Source organism: Fundulus heteroclitus, chromosome 5, assembly GCF_011125445.2.
Source record: "Fundulus heteroclitus isolate FHET01 chromosome 5, MU-UCD_Fhet_4.1, whole genome shotgun sequence".
NCBI classification, from domain to species: Eukaryota; Metazoa; Chordata; class Actinopteri; order Cyprinodontiformes; family Fundulidae; genus Fundulus; species Fundulus heteroclitus.
In genome coordinates this window covers 39162392-39190292 of record NC_046365.1, presented here as the reverse complement: position 1 = coordinate 39190292, position 27901 = coordinate 39162392, and the positions used below count along the sequence as shown (strand labels likewise).

The window sequence follows — 27901 nt, the reverse complement described above, 5'->3', positions numbered from 1 at the left end:
ATAAGGACAAATACACTCCTTTCAAGAAAATTTTACTCACTTTTAGTTCCCTTTTTGCAGTGCATAAAGCCCATTTTCATATTAATATGAATGTTCATGTTTCCTTTTGTGTGATCTGTAAATGTTACTATTATTCTCTTGTTTTTAATGTCATTTTATTTACCTTTGCTTTTAATATTCAGCAAACGGTGTCACATGAAATAAACTTACCGGGCCTGAAATGTCAGCAATCTGAAACAGATTTTAAAAAAAATAAAAAATAAAACAGTCTTTGATGTCGATTTAGTAAAATTTAATTTATCTACAAATATTTTCCATACGGCATACAGATAGCATATTAATTCATCTCAGGGTGGCTCTTAAATTGATAAGTTACACAGTATCATACAGAAGCTGGATGCCAGAACTGCACAAAAAGTTGAAAAAATACGTCTTATTTTCCACGGTCTTTACATGTTTTCCGTCAGCGTTTTGCAGCATATCGCAGAGCGGTGGCGTGGAGCCGTCCAGACGAGACGGAGACACGGAGCGTTCACAGCGTCGCGTCACTGAGACGGTCCTGGATGTGACGGCGGCGGAGAATCCTGCAGGAGACGGCGGATGGAAGCCATGACGCCTGAGAAACTCCCCGCTTCAGTCGCGGTAGTCACACTCCGCTGCTTTTTAAATCCTCCACATCACATTTTTCACATTAATGGTGTTAAATTACCGCAGCCTCTGTTTTTGGGATTAGAAAATATATATATAACAGCAGAACAGAACGAACACGAGGCCGACGGGGGAACACTGTGGAGATGAACGCACTGACGAGCCAACGTCTCTTAGCCATCTGAAAATGGAAGAATAACCTCAACTTGAACATGAAAACGTCCAAAAAAAAACAAAAAAAAAAAAACAACAAAAAACGCAACGATGTGCTCATGTGACGTGACCGATTACAGGAAAACAAAGACAGCATGGCAGCCGGGAGGAGGAAGTGGTCCAGTCGAGGTTTACTAGTCCTACTCCTCTGTTTCTCAGGTGTGAAGGCGTTTCTTCTCCTCTTTCTTTTTAGTGTTTTCTCTCTAGTCCTCATCTTCATCCTCCTCATCGGACGTCTGGTCCCGGGCGTCGATGTCGTCTTCATCTTCCACCTGTAAGGGAAGGGTCACAGTCTAACTAAAGCAAACAGACAAAACAGAGCTGAGTCGTCTGAAAACGCGCCGCTCAGCACATCTGTAACTAGGTCGCCTCTTAAAGGGGCGTTGATCACAGTTCTCCAGCTGTTTATATTGCGCGATATATATATATATATATATATATATATATATATATATATATATATATATATATATATATATATATATATATATATATATATATATATATATATAAATAAAGCAGCTAAAGGCCAGAGAAAGACTTTCCAGTAGCTTCAGGAAGCGTTGCTCAAGAGCACGCTGGCTGGGCGTTTTGGAAGTAAAGCGAAGTGATGATGAGGAGGGAGCGCTCAGGCCTTCAGCTCAGTAGTTTAAACTCTGCTCTACTCTGGAGGTTTTATAAGAGCGACGGTCACAACTAACACCTGAATATTTGTTATTCAGAGCAGGAACACTTTGTCCAGCTTGATTCAGCAGCACTTGACTTTTTGTGGCTAAAAGCAAAGCGCTTTAGATTTTTATACATCCATCGCATTCCTGATGGATTAACCAGGTAAAGAGGAAGGAAGGTGGGAGGCAAGTATCGTATTTTTCGGAATATAAGTCTCGTCATTCAAAAAATGCGTCATAAAGTGGAAAGAAATATATATTAGTTGTACCGGACTATACGCATTTAATTAGACATTTATTTAACACAGTCCAAGAATAAAAACTGACATTTAATCTGGTAAATCAACATATTAAATCACCCAGCTGAATAACGTGTCACATACCTGGGAGGATGAATGGAGTAACGTTACGCTGAAAGTTGACAAAATTATGTCTAAATTAGACCGTCAGCGTAACAGCGCTACGTGCTAAGCTAACAGTTGAGAGCAACATAAAGCTCATGTTCATCAGGGAAGCTCTACAACAGAGCTGTAAGCTAGCGCTAGCTGCTCTTAGCTTCTCAGCCCAGTAACCGTGTTCTGCTGCGGTCTGGTTCCTATAAGCTGCACCACACAATGCTTCGCTGCGTGAATACAGACTGAAACAGTGAAATATACAAACATGGTCAGTCTTTGTTGTCTATAAGTTAATGTTTCAATAAATTTTTGAGTGGTACAGGAGCAGCATAAAGTTGTCACAGGCCTAGTGGCTATAGACGGTAATGTTTACTCCTTGGTTTCTTACTGGTCAGGATGAATTACCATTTAAATTCGACATATAAGTCACACCTGATTATAAGTCGCAGAGTCGGCCAAACTATGAAAAAAAAAATGCGACTTATAGTCCGAAAAATACGGTAAGAAGGGAAGGATAAAAGAAGGAAGGATACATACACTGTACTAGTATGACAGGTAGGGCCGGGCGATATGGATTAAAAAATAAATCTCCGATTTTATCATACCAAATCTGATTAATGGATTTTTTTCCTCCTTTTTGTTTCATAAAAAGAAATTAAAGAATTTATTTTAAAACCTTGCTTTTATGTCAAGCATTTCATCAGGGAGTTGACCTGAATTCAAAGTGCAACTAAAAACAAGCTGTGAAACATGCTTGTAAAACAAGATGGCAGCCGTGCCATTATAAACAATGAAAATATAACAAAACATTTGCTGCTAGTGGTATTACACATTGAGCTAAGAACAGGCTTCACTGCACTTGTGAACATCAAACTAAGTTAAAAAAAAAAGTAAATAAGTAAATGAAATACCTCGTATTATGGTAAAAAAAAAGTTTCTACTTAACAATATTTTGGCAATACATTTGCCTAAACATATATTCAGCATCACATGCTGTTCTCTTCATGGAAACCCAATGAGTGTATTGGCAAAATAAAATCCAGATTTTCCAAAAATGAAATCTTAAAGAATTGTAAATTCGAATTAATCGATTAAATCGATTTATCGCCCAGCCCTAATGACAGGTTATCTCTCAAAGCAGAAAGGTCAATCCAGCATAATTGGGGCAAAATATTAACTTAAGATTAAACTTTTCGGGGGTGTGGGCTATGAAAACAAAACATTTGTAAATGGCAGAGTTAATTCCTTAAACTTAAGACGGCTCTAAAGCTTTATAAAGGAGGAAGGAAGCTTCATTATCATGATGGTTTCAGAGAGTTAAACATTTAACACATGGGAATGTAGCTGAAAAGAGACTTAAGAGCCCAAACAACATAAGCGTGAGCATGAACGATTATACAAACTGAACTCATATCTGCTGTATAAAAGCTCAGAACAACTAACGGCTGTGTTTGTTAATAATCCATCCCTCCTACCGTCTCTCCCAGGTCTTTGAGCTTCTGCTTGAGGCTGTGGATCTTCTGGTCCTGGTCTGCCAGCAGCATCAGCAGGTCGTCCTGCTCCTTCTTGGACTCCTGCACCTCCGTCTGCAGCTTTGACTTCTCCGTCTGCAGGATGGCCACGGTGCTGGTGGCCGAGGCCAGCTGCTCCTCCAGCTCTGATCGACCCTCCTGTCAAGTGAGACGAGGCACCAAGGCCACAGCGGCAGCTCCTTAATCCTCTGGAGCCAAGAGTGGTGAGAAAAGCCGAATTCACAGATCTCCACGTACCTTCAGCCTCTCCATCTCAGACGTCTGAGCGGCGAGTCGGCTCTCCAGTTCCGCCTTGGCAGCATCTGATGACTTGTCACTAGGGGGCGCTGTGCTGGAGGACTGACGGACCAGAAACGAGCGCTTTAATTAAAACAACTGCGAAGTACGAGTCCCACACTGGCGTCGCGTTAATATTTCTTAATTATCTTTACCGCTGCTTCAGCTCTTCTCAGCAGCTCCAGCCTCTCCGTCTTCAGCTGGCTGATTTCTGCCAAATGGGACTGAACCTGGTTCTTTAATGCCTCCACTTCCTGGAACACCAGACAAATAAAGAAGATGGGTGTGCTGAGCGGGTCAGGCAGATTATAATCACAGAAAAACAGAAATGACTCGTTTAGAAACCCTGTGCAAATAATAGAGCTAGTTTTAATGTTATTATTTAACTTTTCTAAACAGCGGCAGATCGCATCCTGAACCATTTCTGTCGTCGCTCATCTACTTCCGGCGTTTGCACGCAGGTGTAAACGCTCCTGCCAGCGGAGAAAGCTCAGATTCAGACGTATTTTTATCTGCGATCCGCGTTTATTCTAAACTCTAGCAGATCTAGATTTAAAGAGATTTTCATGCAAACAAAGCACAGAGATGGAAAGATAAAAGATGGAGCGAGACGGAAGCCGGCCGCTCATATAAAGCCGTGGGAAAGTTAAGTGGAAGGAAAATCCTCGTTTCATTTGAAGATGAATATATGGTGGGTTTTTTTTTCCCCATTTTCTTTTTATAGTCAAGTTACATGACTAGAGTTTAATGTTGAAATCTGAAAGGTAGCAGATGCTTTTTCACAGCTCTGTACATGTTTTTACAGATAAATAAACCCTCTCAATTAAAAGAAAGAGCGTGTTTAACCTCAGAAGGCCACAATATGAAGGAATGTAAAAGATTACTTTTAACATTGAGGACAGAACGGGGGTCGGAGTACGGCTGGATGAAAAAAAACACATATTGATAAAATATAAATCATATTGATCGATATCGATAATTATCAACAAATACAAAACCTATACTTCAAGTGCAGCTCTGGCCATTTTATGCTGTTGCTTAATAACCTATTTTTAGATACAGACACAAACACTGAATTCAAACTCAACCCTTTATTCAACCAACTTTTTAACCAAACCTGGAAGTTTTTAAAAAATTAAAAAGAACGCGTGCTCTCTGAACTCTTTGAAGGGGGCGGAGCTTGGTTCCTGGGTCTGCGTTGTGATTGGTTGGGAGGAAATAATGACTTTAATATTAACCTACATGGCTAGAATGTAAAAGTAAGGAAAACTGTTATTCTACTGAACTTTTTATAGACCCCCTTTTTTGTTTTCTATCATCGATATACGTGTATGATCGATGTATATAGTTATTAAATTATCGACCAGCCCTAGGTCAGAGTAATTTCTCCCACAGGTACTCCCCAGATGTGTCCTTTCCCTTGTTATTTGTTTTATATATAAACGAGAGCGGATAACGCTGAACACCACATTGTCAGAGTCATTGAGTCGCTCCTCAGCAGTGACAGGTCTGAACATGGCCTGGTAGGCTTAGGGTCTTTTAAAACTGGTCACGCTTGTTTTGTAAAAAATGTGATTAAAGCAAATTTTTGACAGAAGTTGAGGTTCATCCACCTGGAGAAGCTCAGCGTTGTCTGATCCTCCTGCTGGAGCCTCCGCTGCTTGTGCCGAAGACTTCTACGAATGAAAGATAAAACAGCGAGACATGTTAACGCTGCGCACTGAGCGGTAAAGAAACATGAACAAAGCCTAACATGGTTAAAACGTGGGTGAGCATTAACGGATACTGGAGAACTTTTGATCCCACAGGAGGGAAAACTGATTATTTATTAGGCATAAATTAAAACTGCTGGCCAGACTACACGTTGTCCACAGGCAGATTTATCGCTTCTGTACTTAAAGAAAAATTACTTAATATTGAAAACTCAGAGAACACAGATTTTACTTGATTAATGATCAATATATATTATGAAATTATCCGCTGTCATAAAAAAATTACCAAAAAAAAAACAACAATGAAAACATCTAAAAAATATATCATTTTGCTATTTCTGATGTTGGTCATGCTGTTTAATCACACATACAGTATATTTATTTATATCACGTGTGTATCTGGCGTTGAGCTGAAGTTTTAAAACCGCCGTTGCTCCAAGCTGCAGCACATTTTTAAGCTTTTTTTAAGCCCCTCATATTTGACCTATTGGATCTTATTCCGTTTTAAAGCTGGATGACTTTCTGATGCTTATTTCACATGAATTTAACAAGAAATTGAGAAACAAAATAAAGCCAGCGGGGCCTCGCTGGTGGAGGTTTTATGAGGACAATGAAAGCAAAGTCATTTGTTTTGTTATAAACTGCAAAAACATCTAGTATGATCAACACACAAGCAAAGTCAAGCATAATACCATCAGCCCTCTGATTTCTTCAGAAAAGCTACAGACTTCTTAAAAGTTTGAATTCATATGTAAATGTGGCGTTTTGAAAAAACAGAAAACTATAATAATGCATATTTCCTGTCAAATGAGCACAGCACTCAGACTCTTAAGTTATTTTCAGTGGGGATTATATAATTTAGACATGATGGCGGAAGCATGGTCAATTATTCATGAAACTAATTTTATGGGAACTCTTGTTTGCTTCTTAAAGCCACAGGCGTCGTTTTGCAGGGATGAGCTCGGCAAAAACAACAAGTCAGACATCTCACTGCAAAAACGGATCTAAAAATAAGTAAAATGTTCTTAAAGTTAGTGTATTTATCCTTGATCTGAGTAAGTAAATAAGATTATCTGTCAATGGAATGAGTATTTTGACCCCTACAATAAGATAATTAGACATCCTTCACTTGAAATAAGATGATAGAGATGAATTGTTCCTATTTTAAGTGCAAAAATCTTATTCAATAAGCAAATCATCTTATTTACCTGCTCAAATCAAGGACAAATACACTAATTTTAAAGAACATTTTACTTATTTCTAGTTCTGTTTTTGCAGTGCTGCTTGTGTGTCGGCCAAAGTCATCCTGCATGTTTGTGAGCCGCGGACGTCAGGAATGCGTCGTTATCGTGTCGTTTGGATTCAGAGGCCGGGTTTTATGGAAGACAGGGATAAACCATCCCAGCAGAAGCTGTATTATAATCACTTATAATCACAAGTCGGAGACACTTTATAGCATAAAATGTGTTAAAACCTGAGAAACAGCAGCACCTCATGTGGCCGTTTCTTATACGGAACAATGTAGGCGTTATGCAGCCTGGCTGTGAAATTATCTAAATAATATATTCTATCCTTCAGGGACGATTTAATGTCTTCTTGCTGCTACTACATTGCTAAGACGGGGATTTCAAGCCTAATTTATTTACACAACACAAGCAGAAGATCTGAACTGACTGAAAAACGTTCGGCCGAGGCCCGGCACGTTACCAACCAGGCTGTCGATGAGCGCGTCTTTCTCACTGAGCTGCGTCTGCAGAAGTGTTTGCTGCCTCCGCAGCTCCTCCAGCTCCTCTCTGAGCTGAGAAAGCTCTTCTGTCTGCAGCCCGTTCACCTGAGAGTCCCCCTGGTTGTTAGACTGACTCTGGTTCTCCTTACCTGGACGTAAACCAAAAAAAACAATCAGGTAAATCTGGCACTGACATCAAGACAATATGACTGTTTTGGTTTTTAGACATTTTATGCTCAGGAGCCTGAATTAATCCCAGTTTTTAAAATTAAAAAAAGTCACAACATAATCTTCTTTATTACCTAATATTATTGTAACAGAACACCTGAGTAGCAACTTATGCACTGCAAAAACAGAACTAAAAATAAGTCAAATCTTCTTGAAATGAGTCCTTGATTTGAGCACATAAATAAGATGATTTGCCAATGGAATGAGATTTCTGCACTTAAAATAGGAACAACTCATCTCCATCATCTTATTTAGAGTGTAGAATATATAATCATCTTATTTTAGGGGTCAAAATACTCATTCCATTGGCAGATCATCTTATTTACCTTCTCATTTCAAGGACAAATGCACTCATTTCAAGAAAATTTGACTTATTTTTAGTTCCGTTTTTGCAGCGTGTTATGTATGCTGTGTGTCGGCCAAAGTCATCCTGCATGTTTTTGAGCCGCAGACGTCAGGAATGCGTCGTTATCGTGTCGTTATCGTGATGTTTCTGCACTTAAAATAGGAACAACTCATCTCCATCATCTTATTTAGAGTGTAGAATATATAATTATCTTTTTTTAGGGGTCAAAATATTCATTCCATTGGCAGATCATCTCATTTACCTTCTCATTTCAAGGACAAACACACTCATTTCAAGAAAATTTGACTTACTTTTAGTTCCGTTTTTGCAGTGTGTTATGTGTGCTTTTTCTGCTCTGTTTTCCTAAATAGAACATTTGAACTGTCCGATTAATCGCAAAAAATAATCCACTGTTTAATCAATTATTAAAACAATTGTTAGTTGCAGCTCTAGCTCTAGGATAACCTGATATGACCTAGATTTTATTTAATAGAAGTCAAAGTGTGAAGCTAATTTAAAAGCTAGGCTGGTTGTTTTCTTTAGGCTCAAACTCAGCAGGAAGCAGGAGAACATGTAAACCCTGCAGGGCAGCGTATCCTGAGCTCCAGCGGTGGGAAACCTCCATCCAGACGACATGAACCCACCTAACTTGAGCTTGATGAGGTTGTACTGGTCTTTGTGCTGCTGAATCTGAGACTGCTGCTGACTGACTGTGGCCTGCAGCTGTTCGGTCTGAGTCGTCATCGATGCAACTTTCTCTTTCAGCTCCTGAATCTGGGCGTCCTGGGGATCAAACGGACACAAAGGAAATTAAATATCCTGTAACTTTAAGGACCTAAAACATCGATCCATTTTTGCATCAGCACTCACCTGTTCTCTGATCAACTCTTTGTACTGAGTCACAATGTTATCATGTTGCTCCAACGTCTTCTTCACCTCCTCTTCCTTCTTATCCTCCTCACTGGACTTTTGAACGGCTTTGGTTATCAGACCTGTGAGCAGCGGAGGGAAATCTTTCATTTTTTTATTTGCCGTTTGAATAAAAACGAGCCAGACGAGCTGATCTGTAGGAAGACGGACCTTCCAGATCTTTGACCAGTCTGGTGAACTCGTGGTCGAACAGCATCTGCTCCGGAGACGGGAAAACGGGCTGCGGCTTCAGCGCCGCCCGGGAATAAAGCTCATGTTTGGTGATGAAGCCGAGCTTCTCCACAAAGTTCTCCTTCCCGATACGTTTCTCGATCAGCTGCTTTAGTTTCTCCCTGAACAAGAAAATAAAGCAGCAGACAGGCTAAGCGTTAGGGCAGGGCGATATGCCGTAAAAAATAAAATCTCCCAGTTTATTATAACACATCAGATTCAATCTATTTCTTTCCCTCCTTTTCATTTCACAAAAATAAATTATTTAAAAAAAAAAAATTGCTTTTATGTCACCTGAATATAAAGTGCAAAAAAGTAAAAAATAAGCCTATTAAACAAGATGGCGGCCCTGAAAATATAACAATGTTTGCTGCTAGTGGTGTAACGCAATGAGCTAAGAACAGGTTTCAATTCACTTGTGTAACTTCAAACTATCTTTAAAAAAAATAAGTAAATAAATAAATTGCCTCGTATTACGGTAAAAAAAAAAGTTTTCTTATTCCAGTATTTTAAAAACATATTTTTCTAAATATATATTCAGCATTGCTGCTATTCTCTTCATGGAAGCCCAAAGAATGAGTTTCTGAGTGTAACCTCTGAGAAAGTTACGGCAAGTCCTCCCTTCTGCTTCAAAAGCAAATACCATATTTTTTTCGGACTATAAGGCACACTTAAAATCCTTAAATCTTCTCCAAATTGTATTGTGTGCCTTATCTATGATCACTGTTTTGCTTACTAACCGATTTTATGTGGTACAATGCGCTCAAAAATCTGTTAAAATGTGTAAGTACGACTTTGGTTAGCAACAAGCCGCTGTGATAACGCCCCCTAGGGGTTGGGAGGTATATCGATATTGAAAGCCAGAATATTGATATTAAATCGTTTTTAAAAACATCGATATTAATCAGAGGTTACCACTGTATAAAATCCATTTAACAGAATAAACCTCCCTCCGCCTCCCAAGACAAACTAAGATGCATTTAGTTACAGCATAAATTCTTACTTTCTGTAATATTAGTTTGTTCAAAAGTCGTTTGCCTTCAACTATAATTGGAGAATTGTCAAAAATTGCTTTTGCTAAGAGGACAGTTAACTCTATTGTGTAAATTTTCTACAGGCAGTCATGAGAAGAGCATGCCGAGCTGATACAAGGACACTTACTTGGTGTAGTTTTCCAGCGAGTTGTCGTTATAAAAGATGCAGATGCCAAGCAGGAGCGCACAGAGACCCTGCACAAGCCGCTCATCCTCTCCCAGGTTCTCTGAGATCTGAGCCGTCAGCTGCAGCAGTTCCAGCGTCAAGGATTCATCCGGAGCAACTCCTTCAGACTACAGCGTGAAATAAATCTAAGATCTCCAGTCATACTGAGGATTACTGCTTCAGGTGAATGGATGAATTTAAAAGGAATAAAAGTCTTGGCACAAACAGGTAATTCAAAGATTTAGAACAAAGGCTCTGAAAACAGGCTCTGTTTGAAAGTAAAATGTATTTAAGTCAAGAATAGAATTTAAAATTCTCCTAACGTATAAAGCCCTTAATAATCAAGCTCCATCATATATCAGAGCTCTGATTACCCCGTATGTTCCTAACAGAGCACTTCGCTCTCAGACTGCAGGTCTGCTGGTGGTTCCTAGAGTCTCTAAAAGTAGAATGGGAGGCAGATCCTTTAGCTATCAGGCTCCTCTCCTGTGGAACCAACTCCCAGTTTTGGTCCGTGAGGCAGACACCAGGGTCTATTTCATGCATGCTCAGTATGAGGGATTGCTGCAAAGCCATCAACAATGCAGACGACTGTCCACTGTGGCTCTACGCTCTTTCAGGAGGAGTGAATGCTGCTTGGAGAGACTTGATGCAACCTGCTGGGTTTCCTTAGAGAGGAAACTTTCTCACCAACCTGGAGGATCTGATGGAGTCTGACTTTGGAAACAGCCTTGAGATTACATGTGTTATGAATTGCTGCTATATAAATAAAATTCAGTTGAATTAAAATGTGAGTTAAATCCACCACTTGTGAACATTTGTGTTTTTTATTTTATTGTGCAAATCTGATTAAATTTGCTCACATTGCGTATCTTGGAGGCAATCATTTTTTTTTCTTTTAAACTAAATAAAGCAACAAGTGTCCCTTCATCATTTGGGCCTTCGGCTCCCTTTGTAAATGCATTTATGTGAATCCAATATGTTTAAAATGTCATTCTCATGTGGAAATTCATTCAAAATTTTATCCTTCATTGTTTTCCCACCAAGCAAAGGCACCTTTTATGTAATGGGAATCTACAAATCTGCATACAGGACAGATTAAAAAAAAAAGATCTTAACTTTTCATAAAATTAACTTATTAGAGTCAATTTTGCGACCAATTCTGACACTCCTCACCCTCAGATTTATGTTTTAAACAATAAGAAAGGCTATAATCTTTCACACTGACTGCAGAAGATGAGTTCTTTGAAAGAGTTTTTTTTTTTTATGAGATCCAAGTTTAACTCAAAATAAGAGAAGCCCAGAGGTTTGAAACTAAACGTTGTGCAGGCAAGCGTCAAGGATACGAAGGGAACATTATCCTGATTGTGTAGGAAGTGTGTGACGGCGATCGGACAGTTGCTGATCCAGGTGCAGAGCAGCATGAGGAGGCCCACTCTGGTCTGTACTTTACTGCCCTGCAGAGAGAGAGACAGACAGAGAGAGACAGACAGAGAGAGAGACAGAGAGAGAGAGAAAGCAAAGAAAGCACATTTACAGAAATCAGGGTGTGCTGCTGAAGAATCCCAAAATAAAACCCCAACTCAGACTATTTTGTAAGGAAGACATGTTAGAACTGCAGGCTTTAGAGATCTGGCTCAAGTGATCAAATCAAGTTTCCAAAATAAGCTCCTAATGAGAGAAAATACAATATAAATGTTTAAAAAAATGTGCAGGAGCTTTAATTTTCCATTTTTTTTTAAATTAAGCCAATTTATTATCCAGACATGATGGAGGTGAAACCAATGTGACTAAATGAACACAAGTTGAATTTCCCCATTTCCAGGTTAATGTATTACGGCAAGGCTTCAAATGGCATTCACTGTTAACAGGGTTATTGTTAGTTATAACAGAGAGGAGAAAATTCAGACGTCTTATCAAAGTTAGATTTATTAGAGCATGCAGTCCTAAAGGATAAAACTCGCTTCCCTAAAAATGGATCGACTGTGGCACACATTCAAGATTTACCCTTTTTTTGTTTTGCAAATTAAAGGATGATGGAATAAATATTAAATCTGTGGCAAAACATGCAAAGCAAAAATCCATTAAATGGGATTTTCAAGAAATAAAACGAAGAAAGGAATCAATTTTATCAGATTAAAAATCAGCTATTCTTCCTAAAAAAAGAAGCATTTGATGCAGTAAAGAAGCTGGTTTGTTCCTCTGGTGGAGCAGTGATGTAAAATGAAAAATGCTGTTTAAGCTGCAGCTTCAGCCTCTCGACCATTTGATGCATTAGAAAACGCCCAGCATGCTTTAAGACGAGCAGAAACGTCTCCTGCAGCGTGGAAGCGTGTACGAAAATCTGAGCAAAGAAAGCGCAAAATAAAACTTAAATGCTTTGGTTAATATAAGAATTTAGAAGAGGTCACCTTCTCAGCTTTTGTCTCCAAATGTAACGCATTGCAAAAAAAATAAGGAAAACACAAAATGAAAAGAAAGGTCAAAAATAAGCAAACTATAACGTGTTTAAACTCAATCCAGCTCCTTCAGTATGAGAGACTAAACCGGACTGAGTCGGGCCTTTCTTTTTAAATGATGGTTTAATTTAGTTAGTTGTGAATAATTGTTGCTGCAATAGGGCTGAACGATTTTGAAAAATAATCTAATTGCGATTTTTTTTCTTAATATTGCGATTTAATGCGATTTTTTCCCCAGTTTAATTTATCATGTCTTTTTAAACATATACAAACAACAAATCAATTTGTTTCCTTGCTGTGCAGATTAGTTGCTAAAACACCCACAACGTCTAAACTCAGAGCAGAAATTATTGCGTTCTGCCTACAATATATTTCAACCAAAATTGCAATTTTGACTTTTCTCTGCGTTAACCACAAGAAACAAAAATGGCTTCTAAATAAAGACATTTGTAAACAAGGACTATTCAAAACAAGAACTTTTAATGTTTCTATTAATCAGAATATTATTAGAGAGAACAGCTTTTAGTTGATTTGGACATCAATCCTTGTTGAACATAAAGTGCAACCAACAAGCAAGTCTATGTATTAAACTGATTGACCAGTACTTAATGCTATGTATGATTATATAAACTCTAAAACAAGTAATAAAATTAGATTATCTCACTGCTGCAACTATCTTCCCTTCCATGTGGAGCAAACCCACTTTAAACATTTTACCAACACCTAATGGACGAGTCTAATTCCCTAATTGTTACATAGCTAAAAATTGCAGACTCTGCGATTTGGAAATTGCGTTTTTTTAAAATCGCGATTATATTGAAAATGTGATTAATTGTTCAGCCCTATGCTGCAACAGATTCATATGATTATAAAATCAAAGAACTGCATGAAGATGGGGATCTCAGGGCTAAAAACATCCAAACAGCAGCAACACATCCATCTCTGATCCGTCGTTCATGAGTAACTTAAACAGAAGCAACGCTTCGGCGCCGCCGCCCACTGAGCCCTTATTCAGTAAAATACTTTAATAATCCCAGAGGGAAATTACTTAAACCCATGCAGCCAAAACTTTGCTGCAGAGGCTTAATGTGGAGCAACTGCAGCTCCCACTTTCAACCTTTAAACCAGGGGTGTCAAGGATCCGGCCCGCCAAACAATTTAGTCCGGCCCTGTGGCTAAATGCATAAAAAAAAAAAAAAAATTCAGTGTCCTGTCTGGCAATGTGGCAATAAGATGCCACAAAGAGCTCATCAGATTTGACTTTCACAAGTGGACAAGATAAAAGGAAGAGAATGATAAAACAATTATTGAAAAAAACATGTACTTTGTTTAATTGAAAATCTGCAGTTCCCATATTGTCCACGAGGGGCGCTGTGTTTTAATTAGATTAAGCTCAGGTGTGGAAAAATTCAAATCATTTCTTAATTTTTATCTGTTTGATTTATTTTGTCATGCAGGACAGTGTTTTTAAGTTCCAAAAAATTTGAATAAATGTTTTTCAACATTGTATAATCACTGTGATCAGTTCTTATGCATAATGCACTTAAGTAAATGTTTAACTGAGTAAAAGTATTGCTGAAATTGCACATACTTTTCTTAAAAACGCTGAGGTTATTCATAATATATTGTGTAAAAGTGAAATTAACTTAATATAAAACTCAACAAGTCCACATTTATTAGTTCTATTTAATCTTGCAATGAGTTTACTCGTGTGGCCCTCTTGAGATCAGATTAAGCTGTATGTGGCCCCTGAACCAAAATGAGTTTGACACCCCTGCTTTAAACCTTTGTAATATTAAAAGCAGCTTCCAGGTTACAGTGACGGTTAGAACGAGAAGCTCGTTTAAGACAAATCGTCCTGAATTCCTCAAGTTCACAAAAAATTGAAACCAGACATAGTTTTTCACTCTTTCAGAGCTCCTCGTCTCCAGGCCTTTTCATCCGTTACAGTTCAGATAAAAATGCTGTGAACGAACATGTCAGCTCATCTTGCCAACATGTCTGGGGTTTGGAAACACTTCCTTTAAGTTGCTAAAGGCTAAACTCAGCAGCTCAGTGGCAGTGAAAGAGCAAAAGGGCCGAACACAACGAGTTCACCCAGACGGTTAAAGGGTGAAGCAACACCTTCAGCGGAAACTTTAGAGAACGCGTTTACGCTTCCAGAGAACAACGCTGAGCGCTTACAGAACAGACTCGTTAATCTATCCCACTGGGTGACTTCAAAAATGTGTTATCAATGTGACAATCACTAAATCTAAAGCCTCATTTACACTAACCTTGTTAAATAGAAAAAAAGGCGGCACCCGTAACATTCAGGAAGTTATGTTTGGTTATAATTGTGATATTTCTTTGTTTGCGGAGAGTCAGGCGAAGAAGGCAACCTTTGGTAAATTTACTTGACAGAGTCGGCTTTTGGGAAGTAGATAAAACAAATGAACATCTAATAAGGATTTACAGACGCAGGAAACAACGACAGACGTTGAGGTTCATCACACTGCTAAGCAGAATCATCTCTGGTAACCGTGTGTCACGGTAGGGAAGCTAGTATTATTATGGATGTCTGAAATGTCAGCTGACTGTAAGGAGATGACGCGGTCTGCTCAAGCGCTCTTTGTTATCAGAGAACTGAGCCACTGATGAACCGGGCCGAGACCACTTATCGAACTGGTCTAGATTTAGCACGGTTCGGTTGTGTCTGGCACGGTTCAGTTCAGTTTGCAATTATCTCAGTTACCGAGCTCGGACCGTTCTCGGCACGGTTAAAAAAGGGTAGTGTAAAATGGAGCTTATTTCTCTCTCTTCTTCCCCCACACATTTTAATAAGATGTCCTGATTGGTGCCGGTCATTTAAACTATTAGATCTGAACATCTTTACAGAGGTTGCACTGAGTTTCCATAACTTTTTAATGGTAACAACTAGAAAACAATCTGAGGATAATCCTGCATTGGTCTGATTTCACCGTTTTTATGAGAATGAAGGTTTTTAAATTATGATTTTATTTACAAAAGGGGTTCAAACGTCTCCAAAACAGTCCAGACACCATTTAAAAAATCACAAATTAATTGTGAATAACACCTTCCGGGTTCAATTTCCCAACCAAGCCAGGCGTGTTTACTGGCTAACCTGTACAATTTACAAATCCATTAAACAGAACCTGTCTGACAACATGAAGTAGGCTAATAGATAAAATAAAATCAACACACATGATACTGTTTGTTATCATAATCAGTGGGTTTAGGGGGCACTTAGATTTTCACACCCGCTCAAAACAAGAAAAAAAACACCCACACTGGGTTTGTTTTTGAAGTTAAGACCAGTTAAATGTGACTTCAACTGTTGGACTGTGTGACAGAACTGCTGTAGAGTCTGTTATTATAAAGATTCAGCATTTATAAGCAACATCTGAGCTGAATCGAACCGTTTCCTCCTTCTGGTCAGTGAATGCACCATAACAAAGCCAACTCCCACTAGGATGAAAACCTCTCAGTGTGGAAGTTTTTACAAGGCCTACAGTTGGCGGTTCGTAGGGAACTATAAATAAAAAGGTAATAAAGCCATAACTGGGTTAACAAAGAGAGAGCAGCTGTGTGTGTGTGTGTATTTTAGATTCCATTCACAGTGAAGAACAAAACGTGTTTCTTCCCACAAAGACGCAGGATCATGTGACGTTTCTTTTGTTAGAAGCTGTTCTGTTGTCCTAAAAAAACACTTTAATGATTAAGAGAGAACTATAAAACAGTAAAAGCTCCTAACTGGAACAGGAAAAGACCCCAGATTAGCCACAGCACACACTTCCTGAGACAGATAAGAGCTGGCAGCACAGAAACAGTTTAACTCTGAGGCCCAAAGCCGCTGTTAGGACGACGACACCAAATAAAACCAGACTCTGTTGCCAGGGTGCTTGCTCTTTTTCCAAATTAAAATTCCAGACTTTTTCCAGACTTTTTTAAAACTGATATTTTTTTTCCTTAACTTTATGTACTTGTATACATGTGTGCCTACTGCCTACTTCATTGGTTGAGATTGTACAAACTGTTTATTAGAAATGTTAATTTTTATAGGCTAGTATTCAATGAACAAATGCATTATTCACAGTAAATTATGCTTTTACTGATGAAAACGTTTCAAAACATGAAAATCACAAGTACATGAATTTCACATCAAACAAGTGTTTGATTCCATTAGGCTAATACAGTACGTGGCCAGTTAGTAAAATTATAGTTTTATAGCCTACCTTCCTATTTCTCATTTCACAATGCCTTTGAGCAAACTGTAAAATTCTACCATACATTTTTTTCCCCATACTTTATTAAGACTTTCACACAAAATTCAAGACTTTTCAAGGTCTGGAAAACAGTGTTTCAAAACTCCATACTTATTAAGACTTTCAAGACTTGCGCAAGCACCCTGTGTCGCGCTCCTCTCAACCTCTTTATGCATTCCTGCGCACGGTCGGCGTAACCGGATCGTCTGTGCGAGTCACGCTAGGCTGAGGCTTTAAGTTAAGGGCAAAGCAGGGCACTAAAAAGGTTAAAGGGAAGCAAGACTGACCAACATGTGGGCCACAGAGACCGCTAGTATTCAGGCCAAGCCAAAAAAACAACCAGCATAGATACCACCCCAAGACTCAGCACACACACATTACACACTACAGAGGCTCTCTACTCACCCGCCGGACGATCTTATCACCCTGCAAAACCACAGCGTCGTTGAGCTTCACATGTCAGGAGTCAGACCTACGCTACCCAGAGCCCCCCCCCCCCCGGCCTGGCAAAGAGCGGCGACCGGGACGAGCGAGCAGCGAGCTACCTGAGACAGGATGTTGGTGCACTGCTGCAGCAGGGAGACGGGCGGCTTGCCCAGGCTGGTGGCCAGCTGCACCCGCAGCAGCTGCTCCTTCTGGGTGAGGTTGTCCTGCAGGGCGTGGGCCAAGGCCACGGCGGCACACCAGTTAGACAGAGAGTCCGTGGAGAACAGGCCGCCGCACAGCAGCTGGCCTGCCGAGATGGAGTTGGCTTTGGGAGAGAAGAGGAAATATTAATAATTTAAAGAGCAAACAGGGAGCAATAAAACAACGCAGGGTGTGGACAGGAAGCTCACCATCGATGGTGGAGGGCAGCAGGGTGGCGACGATCTCCCCCTGACCTTTCTGGTTCTTGCAGAGGAAACACTGAAAGCAGTAAAGGACCGCGCAGCGAAGCACAAACGGCTGCCTCTCGTTCACCATGGACATGAGGAGCACCACGATGGCCGGTCTGCAAAACAAAACATCCGTAAAGCCAAAAAAAAACAACAACAAAAAAGCGGCTGAACGTCTCCAAGCGCGGTGCAACGCTTGCGTTACCTCGGAGGGTTTGAAGGCGCGTTGACGGAAGCAAAGTAGTCCTGGTTGACCTGTGAGCCCCTGATAACCTCCGAAACCGTGTTTATAGTCTAAAAGAGAGACGCCAGAGCAGGAGACGTCAACAGAACCTCAAAGTATTTCATTAGGACTTGATGGGATGGACCAACTTGGACAGAATCTGAAAAGTGTGGCATGAATGTGTATTCAACCCCCATAACAAAACATCAAAACCAATAAGCAATTTTATTCGTCTTCACAATTATGCACCGTTTCTGTTGGTCTATCCCATAAAATCCCAATTTAAAAGTCTTTCAAAAGGAGAGATCAAAAGTTAGCTCACAGCTTCAGCTGCTTAAGCTAGGAGCCACTAATCAGGCCCGAAATCTGGGAGTAGTGATGGACTCAGACCTGAACCTTCAAAAGCATCTAAAGACAATTATAAGGCCGGCTTTCTATCACCTGAAGAATATTTCCAGGATTAAAGGACTGATGTCTCAGCAGGATCTGGAAAAACTAATCTATGCGTTTATTTTTAGTCGAATTGATTACTGTAACAGTGTTTTTACAGGAGATCAGACAGCTGCAGCTGATCCAGAACGCTGCTGCCTGCGTCCTCACCAAGACTAAGAACGTAGAGCACATAACCCCAGTTCTAAAGTCCTTCCATGGCTCCCTGTATATCAGAGAATAGACTTTAAAATACTTCTGTTAGTCTATAAATCCCTGAATTAGCACCTAAATACATCACAGACTTGTTATCAGGGCATCAACCCTCCAGACCACTCAGGTCTTCTGGCTCCAGCCTGCTCTGCAGAACCAGAACCAGAACTAAACAAGGAGAAGCAGCATTTAGTTCCTATGCTCCACTGATCTGGAACAAACTTCCAGAAAACTGTAAAAGTGCTGAAAGCCTGAGTTCCTTTAAATCAAGATTAAAAACACATTTGTTTAGGATTGCCTTCAACTGTTCTAGTTAACTGAATCACCACTTTTTTGTTCTATTTTCTATCTACATTTTATTTCTACTTGCTTTTATTCTGTTTCATTTTGCTATATTTTAATCATGTAAAGCACTTTGCATTGTCCTTGTACTAGGGCTGGGCGATATGGATTAAAAAATAAATCTCCGATTTTATAATACCAAATCCGATTAATCGATTTTTTTCCTCCTTTTTGTTTCATTTAAAGAAATTATTTTAAAACCTTGCTTTTATGTCAAGCATTTCGTCAGGGAGTTGACCTGAATTCAAAGTGCAACTAAAAACAAGCTGTGAAACATGTAAAACAAGATGGCAGCCGTGCCATTATAAACAATGAAAATATAACAAAACATTTGCTGCTAGTGGTATTACACATTGAGCTAAGAACAGGCTTCACTGCACTTGTGAACTTCAAACTAAGTTAAAAAAAAAAAAAGTAAATAAGTAAATGAAGTATTAAGTTTCTACTTAACAATATTTTAACAATACATTTGCCTAAACATATATTCAGCATCACATGCTGTTCTCTTCATGGAAACCCAATGAGTGTATTGGCAAAATAAAAATCCAGATTTTCCAAAAATGAAAAATTAAAGAATTGTAAATTCGAATTAATCGATTAAATCGATTTATCGCCCAGCCCTACCTTGTACTAAATTGGGCTATATAAATGAATTTGCCTTGCCTTGCCTTCAAGTTAGGGGTTTGTAAAATGAAAAAGTGCAAAAGGGTTGAAGGCCCGCTGAGCCTCACAGGCGGGGCAAACTGAGAGTCTTTGGGGATTATTACCTCTGTGAGGATGTCTGCAGGGACACCGGTGGCCATCAGGATGGTGCACAGCTGCTGCAACAGGCCACATTGGTACATGCACTTCTGACAGCTGGCCGTCGCTCCAGGGGAGTTCACCGGTGACACCATCACTCGCACCAGCTGGGATAATATCACGGCGTTAAAAGAAGCAGTTGTACGTACCGCTTTTTTTAAATTTATTTTTTTATACCATCCAGGTCCGTGCTCAGACCAACGCAGCCGTCTGTGTTTTATACCTGCAGCATGAGGTGGAGGTTGGTGACTTTCTGCGCAGACCAGCCGGAGTTATCGTCGCCCACTTCGAACCAGGGCTTCATCCTCTGGATGTAGGAACCCTCCTTAAAGAAGTTCTGGTTGGAGCTGTTGTTCTTGAGCAAGTTCAGCAGCAACAACAGGCAGTCCTCCACCACGATACCTGGACGCAGCAACGGCAACGGATCGGCAACACTGGAAGAGACTCCGAGCAGTCTGACCACAAGCTGCCTTATCTACAGTTCCCGGGCTTCCTGAAGGCCTTTCAACGTTTGACCCCTCATTCTTCAGCTTTAAGCTTTGAATTAAACAACTTGCTTTGTGGTTTTACAGATTCAACTACAGAAGTTTTAAAAAAAAAACTGTGATTGTGAGGGAAATCTATCATTTAAAATTGTCTCTTTGCTAAATCATTTGTCCAGTCCTTGAATCTGTGAGCCTTTTTAATGCAAAATTAAATGTAAATCACTATGCACCTTTCTTTTATACTATTTTTGTGGCTGTAGTGGCATTTATTTGACAATAGGCTGACAGGAATCGGCTGTAGGCAGGAAGGACCTCCTGTAGCTGTCCGCTTTACAGCGGCTCTGAAGAAATCTGTGATGTTGTACAACAGTCTGATGAAGAGGATGCCCAGGCTTATCTGCAATGCTCTTTATTTTATGGAGAATTCCTCTTTGCACCATTATCTCCAGAGGTTCTAGAGCAGTGCCCATGAAAACGATGATTAAAAGCCAGAGTCCAAAGAAAACTATCCATCAAGACCGTTTTAAAAACCTGAATCACACTGAATGCATGATGTAAAACAGCAGGGATGGATAAAAACACATCCATGGTACTCCATACACAAGGTCTCCAAATTAGGGAAAATTAATCCAACAACATTTCATCTGTGGCATAATTATCAGCCTCGCTAACAATTGCTGTAAAATGGATGCACACTGCAAAAATAGAACTAAAAATAAGTAAAGTTTTCTTGAAATAAATGTAATTGCCCTTGATTTGAGCAGGTAAATTAGATTATTTGCCAATGGAATAAGATTTTTGCACTTAAAATAGGAAAAATTCATCTACATCATCTTATTTCCAGTGCAATATATCTAATTATCTTATTTTAGGGGTAAAAAAATACTCATTCCATTGGCAAATAATCTCATTTACCTGCTCAAATCAAGGGCAATTACATTCATTTCAAGAAAACTTTACTTATTTTTAGTTCTATTTTTGCAGTGCAGAGAGAAATCAGGGCGTTGTGATTAAGAACCCGCAGGCCCTTAGCCAGAAAGTGGGTCACCACTGGATTTTTCAGCAGGATAATAACCAAAAACATTTGGCCAAACCTACACAGACGTTGTTTGTCGGACGTAGAAATCAACTTTCCCAGAAGTCTACGGCCGACCTGTGGGTTGAGCTGAAAAGAAGAGAGGACCCACAGGAACGGCCAAAGAACCCTTTCCCTATATGCTTGTGAGATTTTATAGGTGACAGAGAGGAGGGAGCGGGTTAGACCGATGCTCAATAAACCCTGGATTTGAGTATTTTTGCAGATTTCTACAGCGGTGACCCATAATTCCTACAATAATTCTGTCATTATGTGTCATATTTTAGCTATTCGGTAGTTCGCGGTTCATTCACCTCCATCACTGCTGCCCTCTTCTGTGATGATATCGAGAAGACGCTCAAAAGCGTTCTCAAACGCCACGATTTTCTGAATGGCTGCGTTGCCTTTGGTCAGCTGCTGCAGCAGCAACAGGCCCTGTTGGAAACAGAAAGCAAACAGAACGCGGGACCTTCAGCGGTCGTCAGGGATCCCCTTCTGACGGATTCACAACTTCACAGGAGACGGAGAGACTCACGTCATTGCGAATCACTTCTCTTGAGTCGGCCAAAAGGTCCATTAACCTGGAAACGCCTATGGAGAAAAACAGAGAAACACTTCTATCAATCAAATTTAGAAAGACAAACAGCTGAACAACTAAAAAGGTCTAAACTATACCAATTATATTTATAAAAGGACTTTAAAAACACCCACAGGACCAAAGTGCTATACACATTGATAAAATACAAATTATCAATCATAAAACAATAGGCACAATGGTATATAAAAGTAGTGATGAAATTAAAGAAAGTAAAACGCAGTAAAACAAAGTCAACATCTCAGATTGTGTCAAAAGGAAAATAGATGGATCTTAAAAAGGGATTTAAACTCTTTGCTTGCTCTTCGTCTTCCTCAGTAACAACTGGTCAGCTGATCTAAGGGAACGGGAGGGTGTGCAGGGAAGGAGCAGCTCAGACATGCAGGGCGGGGCAAGGCCATTAAGAGCTTTAAAAGCAAATAAAAGGATCTTAAAATGAGTCCTAAAATGTACTGACAGTCAATGTAGTGAGGCTAAAAAATTTTCTTGTACCTGTTAAGATAAGATAAGATAAGATAGGCTTTATTGATCTCACAATGGAGAAATTTACTTGCCACATCGGTTCATACAAGAAGGTGCAGAGTAGGAAAGGTGAACAATCCAGAAAAAAACTATAAAGAGGAGAAAGTAGGAAAAGAAGGGATACAGCCGATGTGACTGGCTGCTGCCATCTTGAAAAAAAGAGATGCGCAGCAGCATTTTGTACCCTCTGAAGCTGGGAAATGCACGAATCACTGACCCCTTCATAAGGTGCATTACAGTAAACTAGCCAAGTGGATCACTGTTTCAAAATGCAGATTAGAAAGAAAAGGCTTTACTTTTGCAAGCTGCCATTAGTAGAAAAAGTTGGATTTTACAACAGCTCCAACGTGGGTTTCCAACTTAAAATCAGCGTCTTATCTTTACCCCTAAATTTTAAATCACAACAGGCCTGTCGTACTGGGCCAAGGAGCCTAAAACTACCAAAAATCACCAATTCTGTCTTTTCTTCATTTAGTTTTAAGAAGTTTAGGGCCATCCAGGCTTTCAAATCTTCCAAACATGAAGACAAAATAATAAGGCGGATAAGAAACTCACCCATGGGGCTGACGAGAATGATGCCCTGCACCTGGACGCCCTGGGTCTTTAGGAGAGCGGTGAGCAGCTTCACGCCGGGCCAGCGGACGTGGAAGTCGAACTCCTTTAAACGAGATAAAATCATTGAGCTGAAGCGTGAACGCGGCGGCGCCTCTGTAGCACCGGTGGACCAAAGCAGAGCGGTACCTCCAGCAGAGTGAGCACCAGGGTTATGTGCTCCGGGTCCTCGATGAACTTCTCTGTAAACTGGGTGGCGAGGTCATCCGCCTGCTTCTGGGCATTTTCATCTGTCAAAAGGAAATTCGGCAGCTGACATGAGATTTTCTTTAAAAAACAGAAAGCAAAGGTCGACGACATTTGCCTCTTCCTGTTTGTGACGACGAGACGCCACGGGTGAAGTTCACGGCGCCTCACAAGAGACACGAGGGAGAAAAAAAACGGGATCTGATCACAGGAAGAAACTATAAACGCATGAAAGGAATGTGGGAATGATGGAGGTGATTTAAACACCAAGGTTGTTTAAAAATAAAAACACCCGCTAAAGTCTGAATGGCAACATGAAAAGTCTGGTCCTTGGTCCACTGCAGGCTCAGCGTCCAATAGGGATGAACGATTTTGGAAAATAATCTAATTGCGATTTTTTTATTGTAATATTGCGATTTAATGCGATTTTTCCCCCCAGTTTAATTTATCGTGTCTTTTTAAACATATACAAACAACAAATCAATTTGTTTCCTCGCCATGTGGATTAGTTGCTAAAAGACCCACAGCGTCTAAAATTGCGTTCTGACTACAATGCATTTCAACCAAAATTGCAATTTGGACTTTTCTCTGCGTTAACCACAAGCAACAAAAATGGCCTCTAAATAAAGATGTTTGTAAACAAGGACTATTTAAAACAAGAACTTTTAATGTTTCTATTAAATCAGAATATTATTCAGGAGAACAGCTTTTAATTCATATGGACATCAATCCTTGTTGAAGATAAAGTGCAACCAACAAGCAAGTCTATGTATTAATCTGATTGACCAGTACTTAATGCTTTGTATGATTATACAAACTCTAAAACAAATAATAAAATTTGATTATCTCACTGCTGCAACTGTCTTCCCTTCCATGTGGAGGCAAACCCACTTTAAACATTTTACCAACACCTAAAGGACGCGTCTGATTCACTAATGTGACATAGCCAAAAATTGCAGACCTCTACGATTTGGAAATAGCGTTTTTTTAAAATCGTGATTATATTGAAAATGCGATTAATTGTGCAGCCCCAGTATCCAATATGGCTAACGTGCGATTAAGAAAACTTTCACTAAATGCTTCAAAGAGTGGCGAGGAGGGCAGAAGTCAGCCAGAGGATTTAAAACTATAGATACGACCAGGAAAACGTTCAAACGAGAAAAGTAAGGTGAGATATAAAAGTTTACATCCAAAACATTTGCTTGTGCCAAAAACAGGATCCTTTCACTGAGTGAGGCCGCATGGAGAGAGTTAGGACACGGATTAGCGTCATCAGTGCTGACCATTGTCCATCGCTGCCGGCTTCATTCCTAAAAGCTCAGAGCAACAGAGCTTGTGAAAGGCTGCCAGGCGCGGCTTGTTTTTGCGGGTCTCATTATGGAAATGTCGTGGAAAAAGGTTTTCACCGTGAATGTAAACACGTCTGTGCTGCTCTGTCACTTAAAGTTACAGTAAAAACAGTGAAGTTTGCAGCTGAGATAAGATGGCGTGTCAGGAAGTTTCCGTAGGACGAGCCCAGAAAACAAAGAGAGCCCTTTAAGGGACATCCTGATAACGACTTCACCGAACTCGTTTTAACGTGGAGGAGCAGCGGCTCCTCAGCATCCCTCTAAGGTTCGCCCTCCAGAGGAACCAGCTCATATCGCACATCCCGTCCTTTCAGACATGATCCAGGTCTCATCAACGTTGGTGAGGCTTGGAGCGTGAACAGACAGATTTAGTTCGGTTGTCCCCGTGAATCCACAGGTTTTAAACACAAATTTACTGAGGAGTTCACAAAACTGTGATCAGACAACAGATAGAAACGCTACTCAAAAGTAGAAGCATTATTAGGAAAAAGCTGAGAAAACAGCCAGCAGAGAGCCCTGTGGGGTTAGTAAAGCGTTCGTGTTACAACCCAAACACCTTCCTGGATTTTTAGTGGAGTTGGTTACTGTTTTAGTACTTGAACTAAAGCAAAGTTCCCTTGGTTTTAATAATGATCAGGCAAACACAGTCATACGGTTTCCTGAGGCAGTGAGAGGATTATTGCATCTGTGAGGGCAGGGTGAAAAAGAAGCCTTTACCCAGAATGCTTTGAATTTAAGCCACAGCCGACAGGTTCTTCAGCCGACAGGACAATCCTCAACAACTACAAACCCACAGCCGAATAGTTCAAAGTGTTTTAGGCAAAACAAGGGGGAAAAACAAACAAAGTAAAATGATAATGAACTTATTTCCACGTCCAGCACAATGGAGCACGTGTAAGTGGCAGGAGTCGGTGGTTAAAAGTATTGGCGTCATGCACAGTAAAAGATTTTTACCTTCTGATTCATCTGTAGGGTTAAAACATGAAAGAGAAGAGAGAGACAATTCTTTACACAACGCAATCACTACCAACATATGGAAGAAGGGATGCAGATCAAATCTGGTCCAATTAAACATCTACACATGCAAACATAACAACGGATCAGGGTCCATTTATAGCTGACACACAGGAGGAACTATAGTCTGACTAGATTAGCTTTATTTTTTTTCCCCTGATCGGCAAACTTTGCAATAAATACCTTGTTCTTCCTCCTCATCGTTGCTGATCACATTGTAGAGCGTATCCAGAGCATATCCCAGGATTTCTGAGTCAGATCTGTTGAATTAAAGGAAAAAAACTAAAACGTCATCCATAAAAGTAGTAAGTATAAAACCTTTACTGCTACATATTGCATTAAGATGAACTCTTTTAGAAAGAAACCTAAAGGATTTAGAGTTTCTGTGCAGAGAAGTCAGCCAAAAAAACTGTAAAATATACAATGTTTTTTCAAGCCCTGGGATGCTTTGGATCTAAAGTTTGTTCCATTTAGGGCAAGTAAGTCAATTTTAAGTTTAATGCAGTGGATTTCTGGTTGATATACTTTCCACATCTTAAAATTAATCAACCACGAAACAGGAAACTGTTTGATAATATGTGAACCTTAAAAAAAAACGTCAATTTGGTTGAAAGGCTTATCCCCTCCGTTATATACTTAATGCCCAATGACAAAGAAATAAATGTGTTATTATACAGCACAAAGTAATACCTAAATGTAGCTTCAGCATACCTGTCAGTTTGCAGGATGTTAATCAAGTGATCCATTGCCTGTGTGCCAACTTCCATGCGATATTTCTGCAAAAAGGTAAGAAATTCCCTTAAACAAAAACATATCAACCACCTCCTTTGTTCAAGCCTAAATCCTTATGGTCAAAGAGTACGACGTGATCAAAGCCTATGATTAATTCAATTTCATTGACAAAATTAAAAAAAGTGAAGTTTTAATCTCAGACTCCTTGCAGTAATTAATATATGGTCCTTGTCCACAATAATCTAACAAAAAGGGAACATGCAAAGCTGTCAAACCGACATCTGCACCCTTTTTTTTTTTTGTTTACCTTTGACAGAGACTTAAGAGCTCGGACAGCACCTCTGCGGTCTTCTAGCAGCGTCGAGGAGGCGACACGGTCGCACAGTTTCTGAATCTGAGAAAAGTAAGGGAAATGTACAACAGTTAGTTTTCGTGTAATAAATTAATTTCTTCAACAGCAGCATCTTTTTGGTCGTTGATGTTATATTTTAATACCTTTTGGTATCAGTTATCACAGTGTGTGTGTATTTTCTTACTGACCTGAGGGAAGCTTATTGTTGACGTTTTAAACAAAAAAAGAAATATTTACTCAACATTGCTTTTTTGCTGAGGTAAACCTATTTTTGTTTGATTTCCTTTACACATTTCCACAAATAAACTTGTTTATTTTATTGCCATTAATTTTAGGATTGTAACTATTCATTGCTTAGCTACATTCTACGTATAAGTTACCATTTGTTTTAACCTTGTTTATACGAAGTGATCTGCACACAAAGTTTGACTAACTGAATTACATAACCATTCTGCTTTTGAAATCAAAAGCACATGTAGAGTGCTAAGCAAATAGCTTAGTACAATCTTGCTAAAACGGCAGAACATGTCAGGACATCAATACTTTGCAGCAGAGTCACAGGGGAACAATCCGCTGATAGCAAAGCAGACTGGATGACTAGAAAGAGGCAATCTGAGCGATTTGTGTTGCTTGATGATGTTTTATATCTTTAAAAAGCGGAATTACCAGTTTATCTACCCACGAAACACCAAAACTACATATATGAAGGGTCTTATATTGTTTCTCCATCAGGTGATGCACTCTGATTTGAATTTATATATACATATATAAATCTTTTGACTGTTTTCTATGGTGGTCCTTTTGTTATAGCTCTGAACAGGTAAGAAAGATTAGGTTCACTCATCGATGGCTAACTGACAGATCTGCTAATTTTGCTATTTAGCATGACTGGCTAACTGACTCAGAAAGGTCTGTCTATCTTAACTAATATGGACTTTTCAAGCTAAATAAATAGAGACGAACATAAAAAAACAAGTGTGCATTCGCTATTGTTTGATGTGTCTTCATTTGAGGTGAAACGTCTCAGCTGAAGGTAGCAAATAGGCTAATTTATTAGCACTCCTACCGTCTCCGCTCCTGACGGTTGCGGCCCGGCAGTCTGCCCTCCCATCACTCCTCTGAGGAAATTCATCCTTAATGTAAAATAGCCAAAATGTTTACGTGTTTCAAAGAAAAGCTCGCTCCCCGTGTCAACAAAATGCTTAGAAAAAGGGGGAAAAAAACAAGAGCCCTGCTTTAACTTCCTATAGTGACCGAGCCCCGGAACACAGATAAGGTCAATGCGCAT

At 39.7% G+C, this 27901-nt stretch overlaps 1 protein-coding gene across 4 annotated transcripts; it reads right to left on the bottom strand.

The window, feature by feature from the left end:
* Nucleotides 1-277: 277 nt before the first annotated feature.
* uso1 (USO1 vesicle transport factor) lies at nt 278-27901 on the bottom strand. 4 transcript variants are annotated; one of them, XM_012882405.3, is made up of 26 exons: nt 27680-27901; nt 26569-26655; nt 26241-26305; nt 25713-25789; nt 25470-25481; nt 23110-23210; nt 22924-23026; nt 21787-21842; nt 21566-21686; nt 19915-20093; nt 19658-19798; nt 17889-17977; nt 17645-17799; nt 17354-17559; nt 17214-17234; nt 11431-11541; nt 10046-10164; nt 8825-9006; nt 8615-8736; nt 8389-8527; nt 7156-7319; nt 5346-5408; nt 3888-3986; nt 3694-3795; nt 3400-3594; nt 278-1133 (listed from the first exon to the last, which is right to left on the bottom strand). In XM_012882405.3, exons 1-26 carry the CDS (start codon nt 27899-27901, stop codon nt 1065-1067), a joined length of 3000 nt encoding a protein of 999 aa, XP_012737859.2. In that variant the 3' UTR covers nt 278-1064. The 4 variants fall into 4 exon arrangements, with proteins under 4 accessions (XP_012737859.2, XP_035993459.1, XP_035993458.1 ...); XM_036137566.1 differs by lacking the exon at nt 17214-17234; XM_036137565.1 differs by lacking the exon at nt 25470-25481.

Bases quoted from the DNA above. Each gene is read 5' to 3' on its own strand.
- uso1 (XM_012882405.3), bottom strand. From the start codon at position 27,901: ATGCGCATTGACCTTATCTGTGTTCCGGGGCTCGGTCACTATAGGAAG. The intron at 26,306-26,568 runs GTAAACAAAAAA...ACCTTTTTGCAG, and splicing joins CTCTTAAGTCTCTGTCAAAG to AAATATCGCATGGAAGTTGG. The intron at 17,560-17,644 runs GTGAGCTTCCTG...TCTCTCCCAAAG, and splicing joins GCTGCCCTCCACCATCGATG to CCAACTCCATCTCGGCAGGC.